We start from the raw sequence: 16,036 nt of genomic DNA, 5'->3' as shown, positions 1-16,036 counted from the left end.
GAGACTGCGAGAACAGGGCAAGGAGCAGCCCCCGCACAGGGCTTATCGAGGCAGCTGAGCTGCAGAGCCAAAGCAGCGCTGCAGGCCTGCCAGGATGAAGGTTAACCAGCTCCTGTCCCGGCCCTGTAAGAAAGTAAGTAAAATTAATTGTGATTTGGAAAACATTGCCTAGTTAGAACCAGCTGTCAGGAGATAGCAAGAACCACCTCCAACTGGAATAACAAATGTGTATTTTCTACTTAGTGATACCATGTGAGCACTCTGGCACAGACGTGGTGGTAACAGCGCGCTGCTTTTCTGCACAGTAATGCTTCGGAGTGCAGGAGAGTGAAAGGAAAGTCATGCAGGAACACCTGTCTGAATCTCAGAGCTGTAACTCCTAATTCCAGGAGGAAGGGTAGTGGAGGGGCAGCTCAGTTCTGTGAGCACATGGCTCTGGGCAGAGGGGTTTGGCTCCTTCCTCCTTGGCCCTGGCTTTGTTCTCATCCCTTGATGAGAGCTCTGATATCCCCCCTTTGAGGAAGAGCTACATAAATAAGCGTTATGGGGCAGCTTGGCCTACTGGGGTCTGTTTCTACAAATCTTGCATAAAGTATCATTAAATCTCACTTCTGTATTTTCTCACTGAACTCTGCAGTGCTGCAGCCATGTCCTCGGTCACCCAAAGCAACAGCAGGAAGAGCAGCGCAGAGCTTCAAAACACTGCACAAATATCAAGTGAGATTCCTGTGATCCCATCTGGCCCCCTAGCTAACAGGAACAGTCTCCCCGGAAACAACAGGCACAGACCAGGATATTAAAATTATATTTCGGATTTACTTTTTTTAAATAAAAGAATTAAAGACGGTAGCAGCACTTGCCTGAAAAGAAACAAACAAAAACATTCCAAAGAAAGAGAAAGCTGACAGTGAAACATCAGGCAGGCGTAGCTCGTGAAGCAGTGACGGTGAGATCCCACAGCCCCTGCGCTGTGGGACTGCTGGGCACCTGGCTGCCACCCGCTTTCAGGCCACGGCGGGTCAGACTGCATAGACAGAGGACCGAGCCCAACCAAAGGGTTTCCAAAGAACACTGCTGAAGAGTCACAAATTCATTCTGAGCCCAAGTGTTTTTATATAAGCAGAATATCTGATTAGAAATAATTATTTTCAGGCATAAGTACAGCACGTATGAGCTCTAAAAAAAAAAACAGAAGCAGTTTATGACTCAAGTATTCGGACTCTCAAACGTTACAAGCTGTATTTCCTAATCTCTGAAGAGCTGAGCTAAAAGATTAAGCTCTTACCTAGGCTAACCTTGGTTGAGTTGTCCTCAACAATCTCCAGCTTCCACACTGCTCCAGGAACGGAACAGAACCAAGTGACTATTGATGAGCTGAAACTGTTACTCGCCTTTTGGAATGAAGGTGCTAGAAGAGCTCAAGTATTCTATTTGGCTTTTGGTCGCCACTTCTATTCAAATACAGAGCACTGATATCACTGCATGCACTGAGAGACCGAGCAGTTCGACGCCAGCACAGCTCAACTCTGGCAGAAGCATGGAGAGCGTATCACAGCTGGCGAACACGGTGTGTGTATTACAAACACAGCCTTAGAAGTGGCATAGCAAAGCAGCCACACCATCCATGTTCTCTAGTCGTAATTTCAAGCTTTCTAGTCCTCTTGCACTTGATTCACCCTTAAGGAAAGAACGCATTTAGTGGGAAACGTAGCCCACGTTTTCATTCTTCACTTTTACATTTGGCATCCCTTTTTAAGGATTAATTTGCTGGCAAACTATTTCAAAGTATCTCCCTCTCTCATTCTCCGTGAGTTTGGCATTACAGCAGCAAAGTAATGTGCATCTTTAAATGGAAAATAATTTGGTAGTTAATTCAAGATCTCCTGTGTCCAAATACACCGCTGTACCACCATTCTCCTCCATGCCACTATTACGATCTAATGAGACCTCAAAATAAAATAATGCCACAATGCCATTAAAAATGCATCATCCCTGAGGCACAGTTTAAAATCATTACTTTAGACCACTTTGTTAAGTCAACAGCTTGGGCAGAGCTCCTCTCTGCCTCCCAAAAGGAAAAATACAAATTGAGAAACAAAACGAGCACACAGTTACAATTATTGGGGAGCCCCCAGGTTCAGCGAAGGATAATGCCTGATGACAGTCACTGCAGCTGCCCAGCTCCTACAGAAATGGATTGCTTCCAGGAGACAACCAGCTGCACCAGCAAGTGGTATTGCTGCCTTCTTAGAGGCACCTCCTCTTCCAAATGCAGCATTCTGCCGCAGATGGGACGAAAACTCCTCCACGTTTACTCTTTTCAGTAAGGACTCGGAGATGCCACAGGAGGCTCCGTGTTTCGCAGATTCCAGTTTGTCACAGAGAAACTGATGCTAAGTAACGTCTAGGTCAAACGCAAGACAGAATGAATGTCTGCATTCAAAGCATCACCTCTTTACGGCGCCAGCAAGAACAAATTGGTTATTAGCAGCACCGGACAAGCAGCAGCCCAGCTTTTTCCCTGTTTCTCCACAGCTCATGTTTTGAGGAAGACTTAGAAGAGCACAGTTTAACCTGAGCTAATACCTGGCCTGTACAGGGGTGGAAGAACTATTTAGTAGACTGCCCTTAAACTCACAGTGGAAGACAGTGGCCTTTTTGGAAAAGAGAAACCTCTGAACTACATCAGACTTGCCTAAGGATACATGAACCAGCCCTTCAGAACTAAGTTCAGAAAGCTAAGTCAAACCTTTAACTAGGGATCTTTTGTCATTTTTGCTGATATGGCAATAAAATAAACCCATTTTCCCCTGAAATCTCAAATGAAACCAACTGAAATATTATCAGTACATTTTCAAGCGAGTCAGCTCCCACCCTCCTCTAGAATCTTTTACACAAGGCTCAAATAGTATCTTCCTGAATGACAACTTCCAGTGTAAACATTTTCAAAAGCCACAGAAGCAAAGCGAGACGTACAAGACCACAGCGGGAATGGAAGCATCTCACTGACCACTGTGAACAGGCATCCCACCTGCACGCTTCTCTCACGGAGAACTGTGATAAGAGTACACAAATCAACAGAAGGAACCTGTACGCGACTACTGGGGTTATTTGTAAGGTTTGTGCTCATTTAGGCAACTGAACTTGCCTGAGTCAACTTACAACTGGCTGACACCCATGGCTGTCATAAATATTTACACACGTGTATATTATATGTAAACATTGTGAATCTGAATTGACTTCACCACCAAGATTTTCAAGTGCAAATATACGGTCTCCCTTAATACTGCTCTTTATGCATAATATATAATAAAACACACAAAAAAAGAACAAAACCCACCCATTTGTTTGTTTCCCCCTCAAACCCTTGCCTGCACACTTTATGAAGATAAAGATTAAATCTCAACCTAAAGGTTCACAATAAATGAACTAATTAATTAACTGAATCATGTCTTAAAACAAGCATCACAGAACCTATTCCTCCATTAAAGAGGACTAGAAGTCCCTGCATAGAAAAAGCAGTAAATAAATGTTAGAAGTACTATTAGTTAAGACATCAGACAAAAACAGATCAGATTCCTGACTTGATACTTTTGTCTTCACATAACAACTCCATTTGGATGTTCAAAAGTCAGCGTGTCTCAACAGAAAATACTGCAGTGTGGTATGAATAAAGGAAAGGCTTTCAGTCTCAAAACACACAAAGTAATGATGTGTACAGACTGTTCAGTGTTACCAGCTCATTCCATGGATCCGTGACTGCTCTAAATTAAGCACAGCTGAAGACTGTTGTAGATACATCCAAATGTAGGGTTGTTTCAATAACTTAATAGCACTTGGATGTTTGCCTTGCTGAATTCTTCACTGCTGAAGGAGGACCAGCGTCTTCAGTTTACAGCAAAAAATAAAACAAGGCAGTTATGAAGATCATGTAACACAGAGCTCTGAAGCCCAGAGTGGAGGTTTACTGCAATATGGTAGCCTGCTTCTGGTTGCTTGAGCACAAGCAGCTGCTGTAGCAGTTGCTTCCTCCTCTTTTGTGTCTACCTCCGTGGAATCTTCTGTTTCTTGGAATGGGTTTTCCAAGAGTTTCAATACATTTCTCACCTACAGAAACAAACATGGTATGGTTACTAGAGTTTAGAAAGACAAAATGACGTAGAAAAGAACTTCAAACTAACTGATGATTGAGTTTGTTGTTTTTAATACACAAACTCCAGGCAAACCAAATAGGAAATAGATGAACAATATTTATATAAATGAGCCAAAAATACGTAAAGTAAAACCTGGCTGAATTTGTGTCTGCATGGAACTCAAGCTCGGATAACTTAAAATGGAAGTCTTGTATACAAATCCTTTTGCCATTATTTCTCAGAACACATTACTGGACCCTTATTCTGAATGGAACGATCTGCTGAACTCCACAGATGAAAGCTGAGACTTCTTAAATATACCATATAGCACAGCAAGGAACAGGCGTAAGTTAATCCCCAGCTGTCTCCTTTCACTGCCTTCAAGACAGCTACGTGCCTTGCCTTAAGATCAGGTGAAGTTCAGACTCGGATTTTCAGTTCCTTTCTTTGTTCTGCAGACATTAAAATCACAGCTCACTCAAACTGACAAAGAAGCCAGAATGAAGCTCACCTAGCATCATGTTCAACAGCAGCAGCACTACACATCCATGCAAACCTATACAGCTGTTAAGCAGCAGTCTTACCTCTGAGAAATCTCCATTTTCAGCTGCTTCTATGGCATTCTGGGCAATATAATTTCTCAAGATGTATTTTGGATTGTTGGAATTCATAACCTTCACACGTTCAGTACTCCAGGCACCAACATCACTAACGCTTTCTACTTCTTTTTGTAAACGGACTCTGAAATTAAGCATGTAGAAGCAACTAGTTAGCTTCAAGATGGAAAAGTCAATGTGATTCTTTGATGATCTGTAGTTGGTTGTCATGCATTGCTCATGCAAAAACCTTCACATTCAGAACTTTGCTTTTAAATACTTCTGTGCTTGTTTATTGGTGGAATTGCTTCACATTCTGATAAAAGGGATGCAATACAGCCACAGCTGTTTGATCTGTCAGCAGGAATGCTTGCTAAAACTCTCAGACCCATTGTTAAACAAGATCACAGCCAGCCAGGTGAGAAAAGATCTAAGCTACGCAGCAGAAACAGCTAACGTTCCACAGGACGTTTTCAGTACAGAAAGCCTCCAGTTAACATTGAACTCTTACACACTGGTTAACACTCTCAGCTGCCTGCACCCCACCTCTGACTACACACTTTGAAACAGAGGGTTTTCTTCATCAGACACATACACCGTTCTCAAAGTGCAGAGCAAATATATCGCTACAGATGCTGATAAGCCTTACCTGTATTTCTCCAGCCATTCTGTCCAGTGTCTTTTATTTCTGCCGAGTAAATCAGCTGCTGTTAACTGCTGCAGTTTAGAGAACTGTTCAATGCGTTCTAATTCTTTATTTATATTAGCTTTTGTTCCAATGAGCGCAAACAGCTGGGGATTCGACTGAGCCAGCATCAGCATCATTGACAGCTGTCTGGGAACAGGAGGGAAAAAAACACGTTAGATATTAGAGTTGCAAGGCCTCTTGAGAATCACCTTTTTGTAACCAAGAAGTAGATGTGGGAACATTCACAATAACCTATGACTCCGCTGCCGAAATTAAATACAGCCATCAACTGGATTTAGATGGAAAACTCTCATCGAAATACCCTACTTTGAGAGGAGAATGGGATAAGGAATTTCATCTTACCTCAGCACCCAGACAACAGAGAATCAATGCATTTTTAAAATGCATTTTCTAACATGAATACTGTAACAGCATTCAAAATAAGTATTCAACATCTACCCATCTCAGGAGAACTAAGAAAAAACAAATTCTACGGGTTAACTAGGACTGTCTCGTTTTACATTAGATTGTGCTAGCTGATGATGGGGAAGAGCTTCACTGTATTTTGGCAATGATGCTAGCCAATATTTTTTCTGGATTAATAACTGAAGAAGTAAACTAAAGAGCACAGAGTCCAAGCTGCAGAATATCAAAGCACTCCACTTATTTTCCTATGAATGCATTTATAAACAAAGGAGAAAACCATCCCTCCCCAGCATCAGACAACTAATTACATCAAAATTGCGTTCTGCTTTTAGTAGGCAGAGCTAAGCTGTGAATGCCAAGCATTGCGATAAAAATCAGTTATGCGCTCAGTTTAATGTACTACTGTGCCCCTACTCCAAAACTTTACTCCGTATCACAATGATTTATAGCTACCTTTCGCATTCCCCTCTGAGCCTAAATGCAATACTTACAAACATAGAGCGCTTTCATGTTCCCAAAATAATTGTTTACAATTTTAAAGTAGCTGAAACTTGGAACTGAATTAAAGAAGCAGTGTCTACCAACTTATTTTCTTTTCATTGTAGTTGCTTGAGTTTTAGTGATGGTACATAAGTTAAGATCTCCAAAATGATAAATGTCTGCTTCCAGCAATCTTGGCATATCAAATTTAGGTGAACAAGCTGCATACCAACCAGTTCCTCTTCCCCACTCCCTGCTTTACACGAGCTGATAACTGTCATATTAACACATAGAAAAAGCTGAAGAATTTGGTAGGTTAATTACATTCATGCAACATTTGTGAAAGAGGAAGACGAAAAGCCCTACCCAAAATACACTCACTTGTAATTTTTCCCATCCCATCTGGGAAGATGCTAGGGAAAAAAAAGGACAAACTCTTGGATCAAACACCTTCCCTCTTTTCCATCGCTCCAGAAAAAAAAGTGGAAAACTGCTGCCATCACTTTTATAAATCCGCAGGTGAACAAAAATTACTATTTGACCACATTCAGAGCAGCTGAGCTACAGAACAGGAACAGCACCAAATAGGTTGCAGAGTCTTAACGCGTGCATCTCAGTTATACTCAGCTCAGAGCATTGGTGGCTAGAAGTGATTAGCCAACAGTAAGAACACTGACAGAACACAGGTGTCACTGCTTAAATCTGTTACTTCTATAAAATAGCTCTGCATTGCTTCACTATCTGGCATTCTCTCATTGGCTCAGTCAGTGGGGAAAGTGAGGAAGAAGAAAGGAGAAAAACAGAAGTCCTGACAAGCATTGCCCAAGAGCCACCCTCTGCAAGGCACTGCTGAGAATTTAGCAGTCACAAACTATGCAAGAATTTCCACTGCTGTAGATTGTGATGCATCTGCTTAACAGTGAGATTTCCAACTGTGATATCACTAGTTCCGTACTACATAGCAGGCTGAATTTATTATAGTAATGATGAAACTAAAAGCACTGGCCAAAGTATTTAAGGAAACAACAGCGTCACCTTGGATCCATTTGAGGTTTGAAAGCAACTCTCAGTTCTTCCACAGAAGCACACTGACTCGTAAGCTTTTCTAAGAAATCTGCCAGTGTCGAGGGATCAGAATCTACTGAGAATGAACTCAGCAAGTAGAAAATATTTGTGAAGTCTCCACCTGAAAAAGTGAATGTTATGGGTAAGGGATCTAAGAAATTAGTAGGAAAACAGGCCCCACAGTCCCTTCCTAGCCCTCCCACCCTCAAAGCAGTGTGGCAGACAAACATTACTCTCTCAGTGAGAGTGCAATGCAGCACAGGGGGTGCCCTTTAAAAAAGCAACAACTTCCGCACAGTTCACACAAATTCAGTTCTCCTTCAGTCTTCTGTTCTCTCAGATGACAATGCAGTTGTGCAAGGCAGCTTTCTTGGAAGGTCAAGATGAAAGCGATGGCCTGATACAATTGCAAGGTACTTATGGTCTACCTGTGTTCTTCACCAACCTGTGAGATGCATGGTTTCAAGTAGTTCAGACACCAGCTTACTATCTTCTTCTAATTCCAACTGAATTAGGCCTAGTTTCTTCCTCATCTTCTGCAAATAATGTTTTTCAAATTCTGCATCATATTCTTCTTCCAGGATGAGTTCACTTATTTCCAAGGGCAGCTCTGGGACTAAGGCTTCAGCAAGCTTCCCTAGATTCCACTTGCAAATCTCTGGCTGTTTGTTGTAAGCGTAGCGCCCTGTGTTATCAGAACCATTGCAGATGTGCTCAGGGTCATACCTACAAGAGAAGCAATAGCATTCTTTTTGTTATCTGCACACCAATACCGTGTGAAGCTCTGTAGGAGACTTAAAAAAAAAAAAAAAACAGGAAGGGAACAGCCCTCCTTGTTTTGATTCTCTTCCAAAAGCTGTCTGGTTTGGTGTTTTCCTGCCCTCCCAAGCACCGAGAAGCTCCACATGCTACAAAAGCAGTCTAACATTTAGAGATGTTATGAATGTAGTTTTATATAAAGTTGAACAGAGGAATTACATGACAACCAAGTGTAACTTAATCTACTTTGCTAGAAAAAGGGTTTGTAAATCTACCTGACAGCTAAGATATTAAAGCAACAGTGAACAACATCAGGACTGTTTTACATAGTTAACACATACGCACATTTTGAATAATGTCTATAGGCTCCACTGACCTGTCCATAAATCCAAAAGGGCCATAGTCAATAGTTAGTCCAACTATGCTCATGTTATCCGTATTCAGCACACCATGGCAAAAGCCAACACACTGCCACTCAGCAACCAGTCGTGCCGTCCGTTTTGTTATCTAAAAGAGAAACATTTTTGTTTTCCAACACAGTGTTTAATAAATCATACCTTTCCAACCATTGGTTAGGTTGAATGGATTTTTCTACTGCTCCCATGGGAGCAGATTGTGGCACCATGTCATGTACATAAGTATCTTGAAGACACCTGGCCTCTTTCCTCCTTTTATTAACTGCCCAGTTCTTAAATTTCCCATTTGTTTGTTCTCCCTTTCTTCTTCCCACACTCAAACAATTAGTTGTACAGCTTCAAAACATACTGGAGACAGAACACTGAAATACAGAAAACCATCTGACACCAAGCTTACGTGCTTTTCTAGTCTATTCTTTTTCTTACTGCTTATTTTAAAGACCCATTAGCTATAGGCGGGAGAAATAAAAGGAAGAACTATATGCAAAGAAACAAATATAAAGTCAGTCTTCTGGTTTACTTGGTGTATAGGACTGATTTACAAAAAGGTAAGCGGATTAGACAAAAATGATTTGTTGCTAACAAGCTTCAGCACGTATGAGCACTTACCTCAATTTGCCAGGAGCAGAAAAAAGCCGTGAGTTCACCTTTTAGCTAAAAGATATCTCAAGAATGGCAACTTTATTTAAATCTGATTCTTCACTGAATGCACGCTTCACCGGAGTTTTTCAGTTGTTTAACTGAGTGTTACCTTTGTGGGACCCTCAGCTGTAATCAGCGCATGCGCCCCATTTGGCAAAGATAACAGCGTATGATTTTACAATAGGACTAGTTATTTCATTTAGCCCATTTGTCAAATGCAACCAGATATGCTCCACAAAATCTAAAATTCAGGAAGCCAATCTGACTTTTAAATAAATCTCTGTATTTCTAAATGCTTCACCGAATTGACATAATTTATATAACCATTAGCTAAAGCTTTTGAACTGAACTGCTCTCATAGTTAAAATCGTTTATCTTCCCAAATAGCTAGCGATGCACAGAAATTTAAGGTGACTGTTCTCTCCAGGATGTGGTGCATTTTATAAAGGTTTAAAAAACAATCTCATTAACAGAGGTAATGTTAGTTTCTTGTATTTGTCTTCAAATTCTTCCACTTTTTCTTTGTTAAAGATGTGCAGTCAGTCAGATAAGGAAGAAAAATGAGAGAATTCTTGTCCTGGGATAATGTCAGTTAGAAAAAACTGTAAATGAAGGCTGGAACGGAAGCTTTTGCTTCACCTTGAGATCCCAGGCTTCTACTCTTTCCGATATCCTCATTGGAAGTACTCTACATGTTCTTCCTGAATTCTGCCTCACAGGGCAGTTAGAAGTCAGCGCTCCAAGTCGCTATGTGTGCGCAAAACTGATAGTAAGCCAGTAAGGGAGACACGCCCTGTGAGATGGTTCTGTGCCAGGAAGATGGGAAAAAAATAAGGAAAAAAGAAAAAAAATTCCAGGAGTAAAGCAACTCACAACTGCTGGATGTCTTTGTGTGAAGGTAGTACCCTGCCAGTGTTCTGGTAGAAAATAAATCCAGCTAACGAGTACACCCAATTGCAATTAAAGCTTGGATGCAGCTCAAAGATGGGTATATTGATTAGAAAGAGACAGCTTTGCTTTTACTTCAACCTTTAGTTTTTTTAACCAGATTTCTCTACTGCTAGCCATGCTAGAAAACAAGTATGGTACATACAAACAAGAGCACTCTATTAAAAACATGTTCATGGAAGTTTAAAGAGCAACTACAAATGGAGGCGACCTGCAGACACTGCAGTCACATATTAATTCAGGTGTCAAAGGCCTGTTAGTGAAGTTAACCTCTTCAGCACCCAATGGTGAACTGAACTACCACTTGCTTTTCAAAAGCGAATTGCAAGTATGCACAAACTCAGAACTCATAAAAATTAGAGAATATAAGATGTTAAGCCTGCCTGTTGTCTTCTTACTGCTCTGGGACTAACACGCAGCACGTTGCAGTCACTTCACCACAAACGGATCACTTCAGAAGATTTCAAGGCATCACTGCTGTTTTCAATGGGTAGTTACAGCAGTCTAATATACAGTCTAGTACAGTTATATATGCTGCTAGTAAGCAGAATAACGACAAGTATCAGTGTCTAATTTGAACATCAGGTGATTCAAATCAGAACCTTAATTACAGTTCTCTGGTAATTCCAACCTGGATCCCTCCTGCAAGGGTAGCACTACTGTACACGAAACACCAACTAACAAACAGAAGCATCTTATTCCCCAACTTCAAATTCTTCCTTTTGCTCACAGAGATGAAGTAATACAATGGAAATTCAGTGTCAAGAATTAGAGTATCAAAAATGAGGAAAAAGGTAATTGGGAAGATGTTTAGATACCCATTAACTAAGCTACATCTTACTTCAGAGAGATATACAGCAATGCTATGTTTACTGATGTTGTAACTCAACTTTTATAATCCTCCTCCAGTAACTGTTGATGTCTGAACTTACACAGTAACTGAAAATGGTTCAAAACTGCCCCGAGAAACCATCCAGCCCCTCCTGTGGGCCACTTCAGAATCACCCATCACTACACCGCTATGATATGTTTATCTCACTCGATCTTACCATTCCCCAAGCCAGAGGTTTTGCTACTTCCTTGGGAAAGCTGTCTCATTGCTTGGCTGCCTTTAAACACTTGAATTCTAAAGTCTGAAGTTAAAGCAATTTGCAGTCAACATTCCTGTTTATAATGTGAAAAATAAGAGACAGGAAGTGACTCGACATTCTCAATTCCTTACAAGACAAAACCTTGCAAATGCTACCTCAGTACCATTCACCCACTGCTTGACAGCCAGGGCCAGAATTCACCCTCGCATTCTAAAACACCTTTAGTAAAATGAACAAACGCTTTCTGAGAGACAAGAAATCATGCATTGCTATTGAAAAGGTAAATGATGAACTGCTTTCATCAGTTTGATCAATATCAGCACTGCTTTTATCAATAGTATGGTTAGGTTGTGGTTGGACTTGATGATATTGAAGGTCTTTTCCAACCTGAGCAATTCAATGGTTCTACGAATAAGCAGCTCTATTGAGAGCATTGTCTCCAAAGAAAAGAGCAGTTAAAGCAATCAATCACATATTAGCTGACTGCAGTTCTTAAAGACGACTGGTACGAATTTATGAAGAGAAACTGATCTTCCTTACCTCCTTGAAGAAAGCTGCATTCCTCTGAATGCTGTTGTCTGCATGAGCCTCCTGGATTTCTGGGTAGAAAGTGCCGATCACATAATCCAGCATTTGTATTCGAATATCGTTCCGGTTAACGCTGGGACCCTTGCGTCCTGTATATTCATCAGGAGGCTTGAAAATTTCAAAAGAACCAAATCTGTTTGAAAATAACGAAAACATGGTTTAGTATTACTTTTTACTACTATCTGATCACATTAACTTCCTCCAATATTAGATGTAGAAAAAAAACTGTTGTTGCAATATTATCTTTTGAGTTTAATACCAGTCCTTCAACTGACTGTGAGAAAAAAAACCTGTGCTGAAGCTGCTGAAAGTCAGTGACTCAATGGAAGGAAGCACGTACATCCACACAAGGACGGATGAAGATTTAAAATATTGGACTTGACATCACATATAAGATACATTTTTCCATATGCACACACACGTATACATACATTCATTACGCCTCACATTTTCCTAACACGCACATTTTCTTGTAAGGCAACATCATCTTCCCTGAACTCCTCTTTTGCACTGGAGCAGGAACTCTGTATGCTTTTCAGGCAAGGAAAGTACCACCCTAAGGCTTTTAGAGGGTACCCCCAAACCTCAAAAGTATCATTACAACAGCTTTGGAACTAAGGGTAGGGCTATAATATGCCAATTCTACTAACAAAAACAAACAAAAAAAAACACAAGCAGGCATAAAAATGAAAAACCTATTTTGGAACCTGCAGAACTTTCTAACACAAGTGTCTGTTTGCCCATGTGCAAGATGCTGCCTCATCTCACCCTGTGGGCTAACACAGCAGCTTTCCACAACCTGGCAAAAGAGTTCCAAGATTCCAGAACAAGAAACAATGCTGCTGTCATGAAAATATACTTAAAATGATATTTTTGTGCTTAGTTTTAAATGATTAATAGTAAAAAAGAGAAGGCTTCTTCCCACCTTATAAATGTAGAAGCTATCCTCAGAACAACTGTACACCTTTCTTTTTTTGGATTGCCATCATAAAATATGTCACGAACAACTTCTGAATCAGATGTCACACATGTTCCAGCTCTCGTTGTTGGAATTCCAAGGTGGAACATGGCCTCGCTGCACAGGAACTCCCGTATGCTCGACCGCAGGACCTTCCGACCATCAGCTTGCCTGCAGCAGAGACACAGGCAGGCTGTAAGCCTTCTGGCTATAAGGGAAGGGACTCCCACCTCCTTCTTAGCAGAGGGAAACAAGGACTGAGAAGTGAAGCACTCCGCTCAAAATCACAGAGCAATGCAGGGGCAGATCTGTGCTGGCCAAATCTCCAGGCTTCTGCTAGAGTTCTGTAGGAATGGAATGCTGTTTCTGCATTAGATAGCAAAAAGGGGGAATTGATCTGAAGAAGCAGAACACAATTTATTTTGTAACTTGCCCTTAGAAATAGCTAGTTTAAAAAAGTAGAAATACCATATATTTCAGCAACATATTTTAGAAATCACAGTTGTTGAATTATGTGATTAATTCTCACCTGTAAAACTGTAATAGTAGCAAATAGTATGGGTATGGTATTATGGACTAGAAAACATGCTCTAAGGCTATTCTGTTTGGATAAGAGACCCTCAGCAAAAGAAAAACAGACTTATCAAACACCAAAGAAGCCAGGGCCTCCACACAAAGCCGAACTGCCTCACTCTGCGGTTAGGTTGCATGCAACAGGCAGGCATCAAGATACTCCCCTCTATCCTCCTTCCAAACTTATCGCTATCCAAGGACGAGCAGATGTCCAGAAATAATGGCCGAGTGTTGAGTGAGCAAATGTTAGAAGTTAAAGAATTAGCAATATACAGGCTTAGCTAGCAACAATTTATGTTTAGCCAGTATCTGAATGTTCAGTTGAGCATCAGGAAGATTTGTGAACCTGAAGTACTCAGCCAATGAGGAATCAGGCGAGGAAAAGATAAGCGTGGGGTAATAGGGCATAAAGGATGTAACACTGTCTCTGCAGGTGTGCTCCTGCTTGCAGGACACCCGTCACTGCAATTGCAAATAAGATCTGCTTTTATCAGAGATACCGTCCTGAGAAATTATGTGGATATTTCCAACAGTTCAGACTGGGTGGACACAACACGTGCAGCAAGGCCCACACGCAACAGAAGATAAATCTAAAGCCCACACAGTCCAAACCCTGCCGTGGGCAGGCTGCCACCCACCAGCTCAGGCTGCCGAGGGCCCCATCCAACCTGGCCTTGAATGCCTACAGGGATGGGCACCCACAGCTTCTCTGAGCAGCTGTGCCAGTGCCTCACTGCCCTCTGAGTGAAGAATTTCTGCCTAACATCTAACCTAAATCTAAATTTTAGTTTAAAGCCATTCCCTCTTACCCTGTGTAAAAAGTTGCTGCCCTTCCTGCTTATAAAAGCTCAATCTGAGTACCAGAAGGCCACAATGAGGTCTCTTTTAATTCCAATAAGCTTTGAAAATTAATATTTTTGCAGTATTTTTTACCAATACAATGCAGAGACTACAGGACTACTCCAGATGCCCAGGAACACAAGTGGGTTTGTAACTGTCCATGGTACAAAAAGAACACAACACCACGGAAGGTAACCAAAGTAACAAGTGACTTATGCAGTAAGTCCATTTCGTGGTTCAACCCGTACCAGTAAAATAGCTGATAGGCCTCTTAAGAGAACTATCCTGAGGGCCTCCGCCATGTCTCAGCCGTACGCACTGAAGCGCTGTGAAGTTTACGCAACGTGGAAACAGAACTCCCAGGAAACACAAAGGTGAAATCCTACAGGCGTTTGGACAGCACATGCTCCGAGACCTTCCCCATGTCCCAGGCTGGAGCTGGGGGCCGGGGCAGCGCCAGAGGCACTGTAAGCAGCACGGCCGACCCAGCACCGCTCAGAAGGCAGGCGGCAGGCAGGCGGCAGACAGTGCGCAGCGTCCCCCCACCCCCGCCCGGCCTCGTCCCGCAGCCCCGTACCGGGAGAAGGGGGTGATCCCGGCGCCCTTCAGCTGCAGCTCCCAGCGGGCGCCGGCCGGGCCGAGCACCTCGCCCAGGTACATGGCAGCGCCGTCGCCCAGCTGCCCCGCGAAGCTGCCGAACTGGTGCCCGCAGTAGCAGTGAGCCGCGGGCTCCGAGCCGGGCAGCAGTCGGTTCCCGCTGAAGTACAGGGCGGCCTCGGCCTCCCGCTCGGCCTCCGGGCCGCCGGCCTCCAGCCCCAGCAGCGCCAGCGCGGGCGGCGACATGGCCACGAGCCGCGGGTTGCGCAGCGGGCTGGGCCGCACTCGGGCGAAGCAGGCGCCGGGCACGGCCCGCGGAGCGTTGTCCTCGGAAGGGTCGACGGGCAACGAGCGCAGCGCGAGGTTGTCGAAGCGCAGCGCGCTCAGCCAGCCCCCTCCGTCCGCCTGCTCGGGGCTGCCCGGCCGCGACAGAGAACCCGCGGGGCGCTGCATGGCGGTGCGGAGGGCGCCCAGCGGCAACACCGAACGGCGGCGCAGCGCCGCGGCCATCCGCCCGCCCCCGGGGAGGCCCCGCCCGCCGCCCTGCTCTGCTCCGCCGACGGAACGGAGCCCTGCGGGCGGTGGGGGGTGCGATGCGCGTGGGTCCGGGAGCGGCGAGCTGGGGCCAATGGGCGGCTGCGGACCGGGGGCGGGCTGGCGTCGCCGAGGTGGCCCCGGGGGGATAAAAGCCGGGGCCCCGCCGCTGGAAATGCTGCCGGGTCGGGAGGCTGGAGCTGCGCGAGGGGAAGGAGGAGTGCTGGGGGCGGTGTGCGGTGAGTGCGTGCGCGGGGCCGCCGCTCCGTGAGCGCGGGAGCTCGTTGAGCTCGTTCCGCTCCTCCCGGCCCAGCGCCGAGTGGCCGCGGCGCGATGTCGTGGCTGACGCGGGCGGGGAAGTCCAAGGAGAAAGAGGAGCCGGAGAGTTCCGTGGGGCGGGAGGAGAGGGGGCTGCTGGTGCAGGCCATGCTGGAGTACGGCGGGGACCCCTGGGATTATAAAGCTGTCGGCCAGGACCCCACCCTGAAAGCTGCCGAAAGGCTCTGGGTGAACTACATCTCCACGTATCATCCGAAGGGGGAGAAGAAGTGCTCGGCCTTGCAGTGGCTGCTCTTTGACCTGGCTAGTATCCTGCAGGCTGCAGTGGAAGAGAAGGAGCAGTGCGTGAAGAACCTGCAGAATAGCTTGCAGGTGGCCCACAATGAGATCCTGGCGCTGCGCTGTGACAACGCGCTGCTGGGC

General features: G+C 44.1%; 1 protein-coding gene across 1 annotated transcript; it reads right to left on the bottom strand.

Moving 5' to 3' along the window:
* On the bottom strand, nucleotides 797-15,429 carry SELENOO (selenoprotein O). Its single transcript, XM_021384750.1, has 9 exons — nucleotides 14,781-15,429; nucleotides 12,758-12,961; nucleotides 11,785-11,965; nucleotides 8,524-8,654; nucleotides 7,834-8,114; nucleotides 7,359-7,509; nucleotides 5,379-5,564; nucleotides 4,718-4,874; nucleotides 797-4,107 (listed from the first exon to the last, which is right to left on the bottom strand). Exons 1-9 carry the CDS (start codon nucleotides 15,308-15,310, stop codon nucleotides 3,919-3,921), a joined length of 2,010 nt encoding a protein of 669 aa, XP_021240425.1. The 5' UTR covers nucleotides 15,311-15,429; the 3' UTR covers nucleotides 797-3,918.

Source organism: Numida meleagris, chromosome 1, assembly GCF_002078875.1.
Source record: "Numida meleagris isolate 19003 breed g44 Domestic line chromosome 1, NumMel1.0, whole genome shotgun sequence".
NCBI lineage: Eukaryota > Metazoa > Chordata > Aves > Galliformes > Numididae > Numida > Numida meleagris.
The sequence above is the reverse complement of the archived record's forward strand: the minus strand, read 5'-3'. Positions and strand labels throughout refer to the sequence as shown.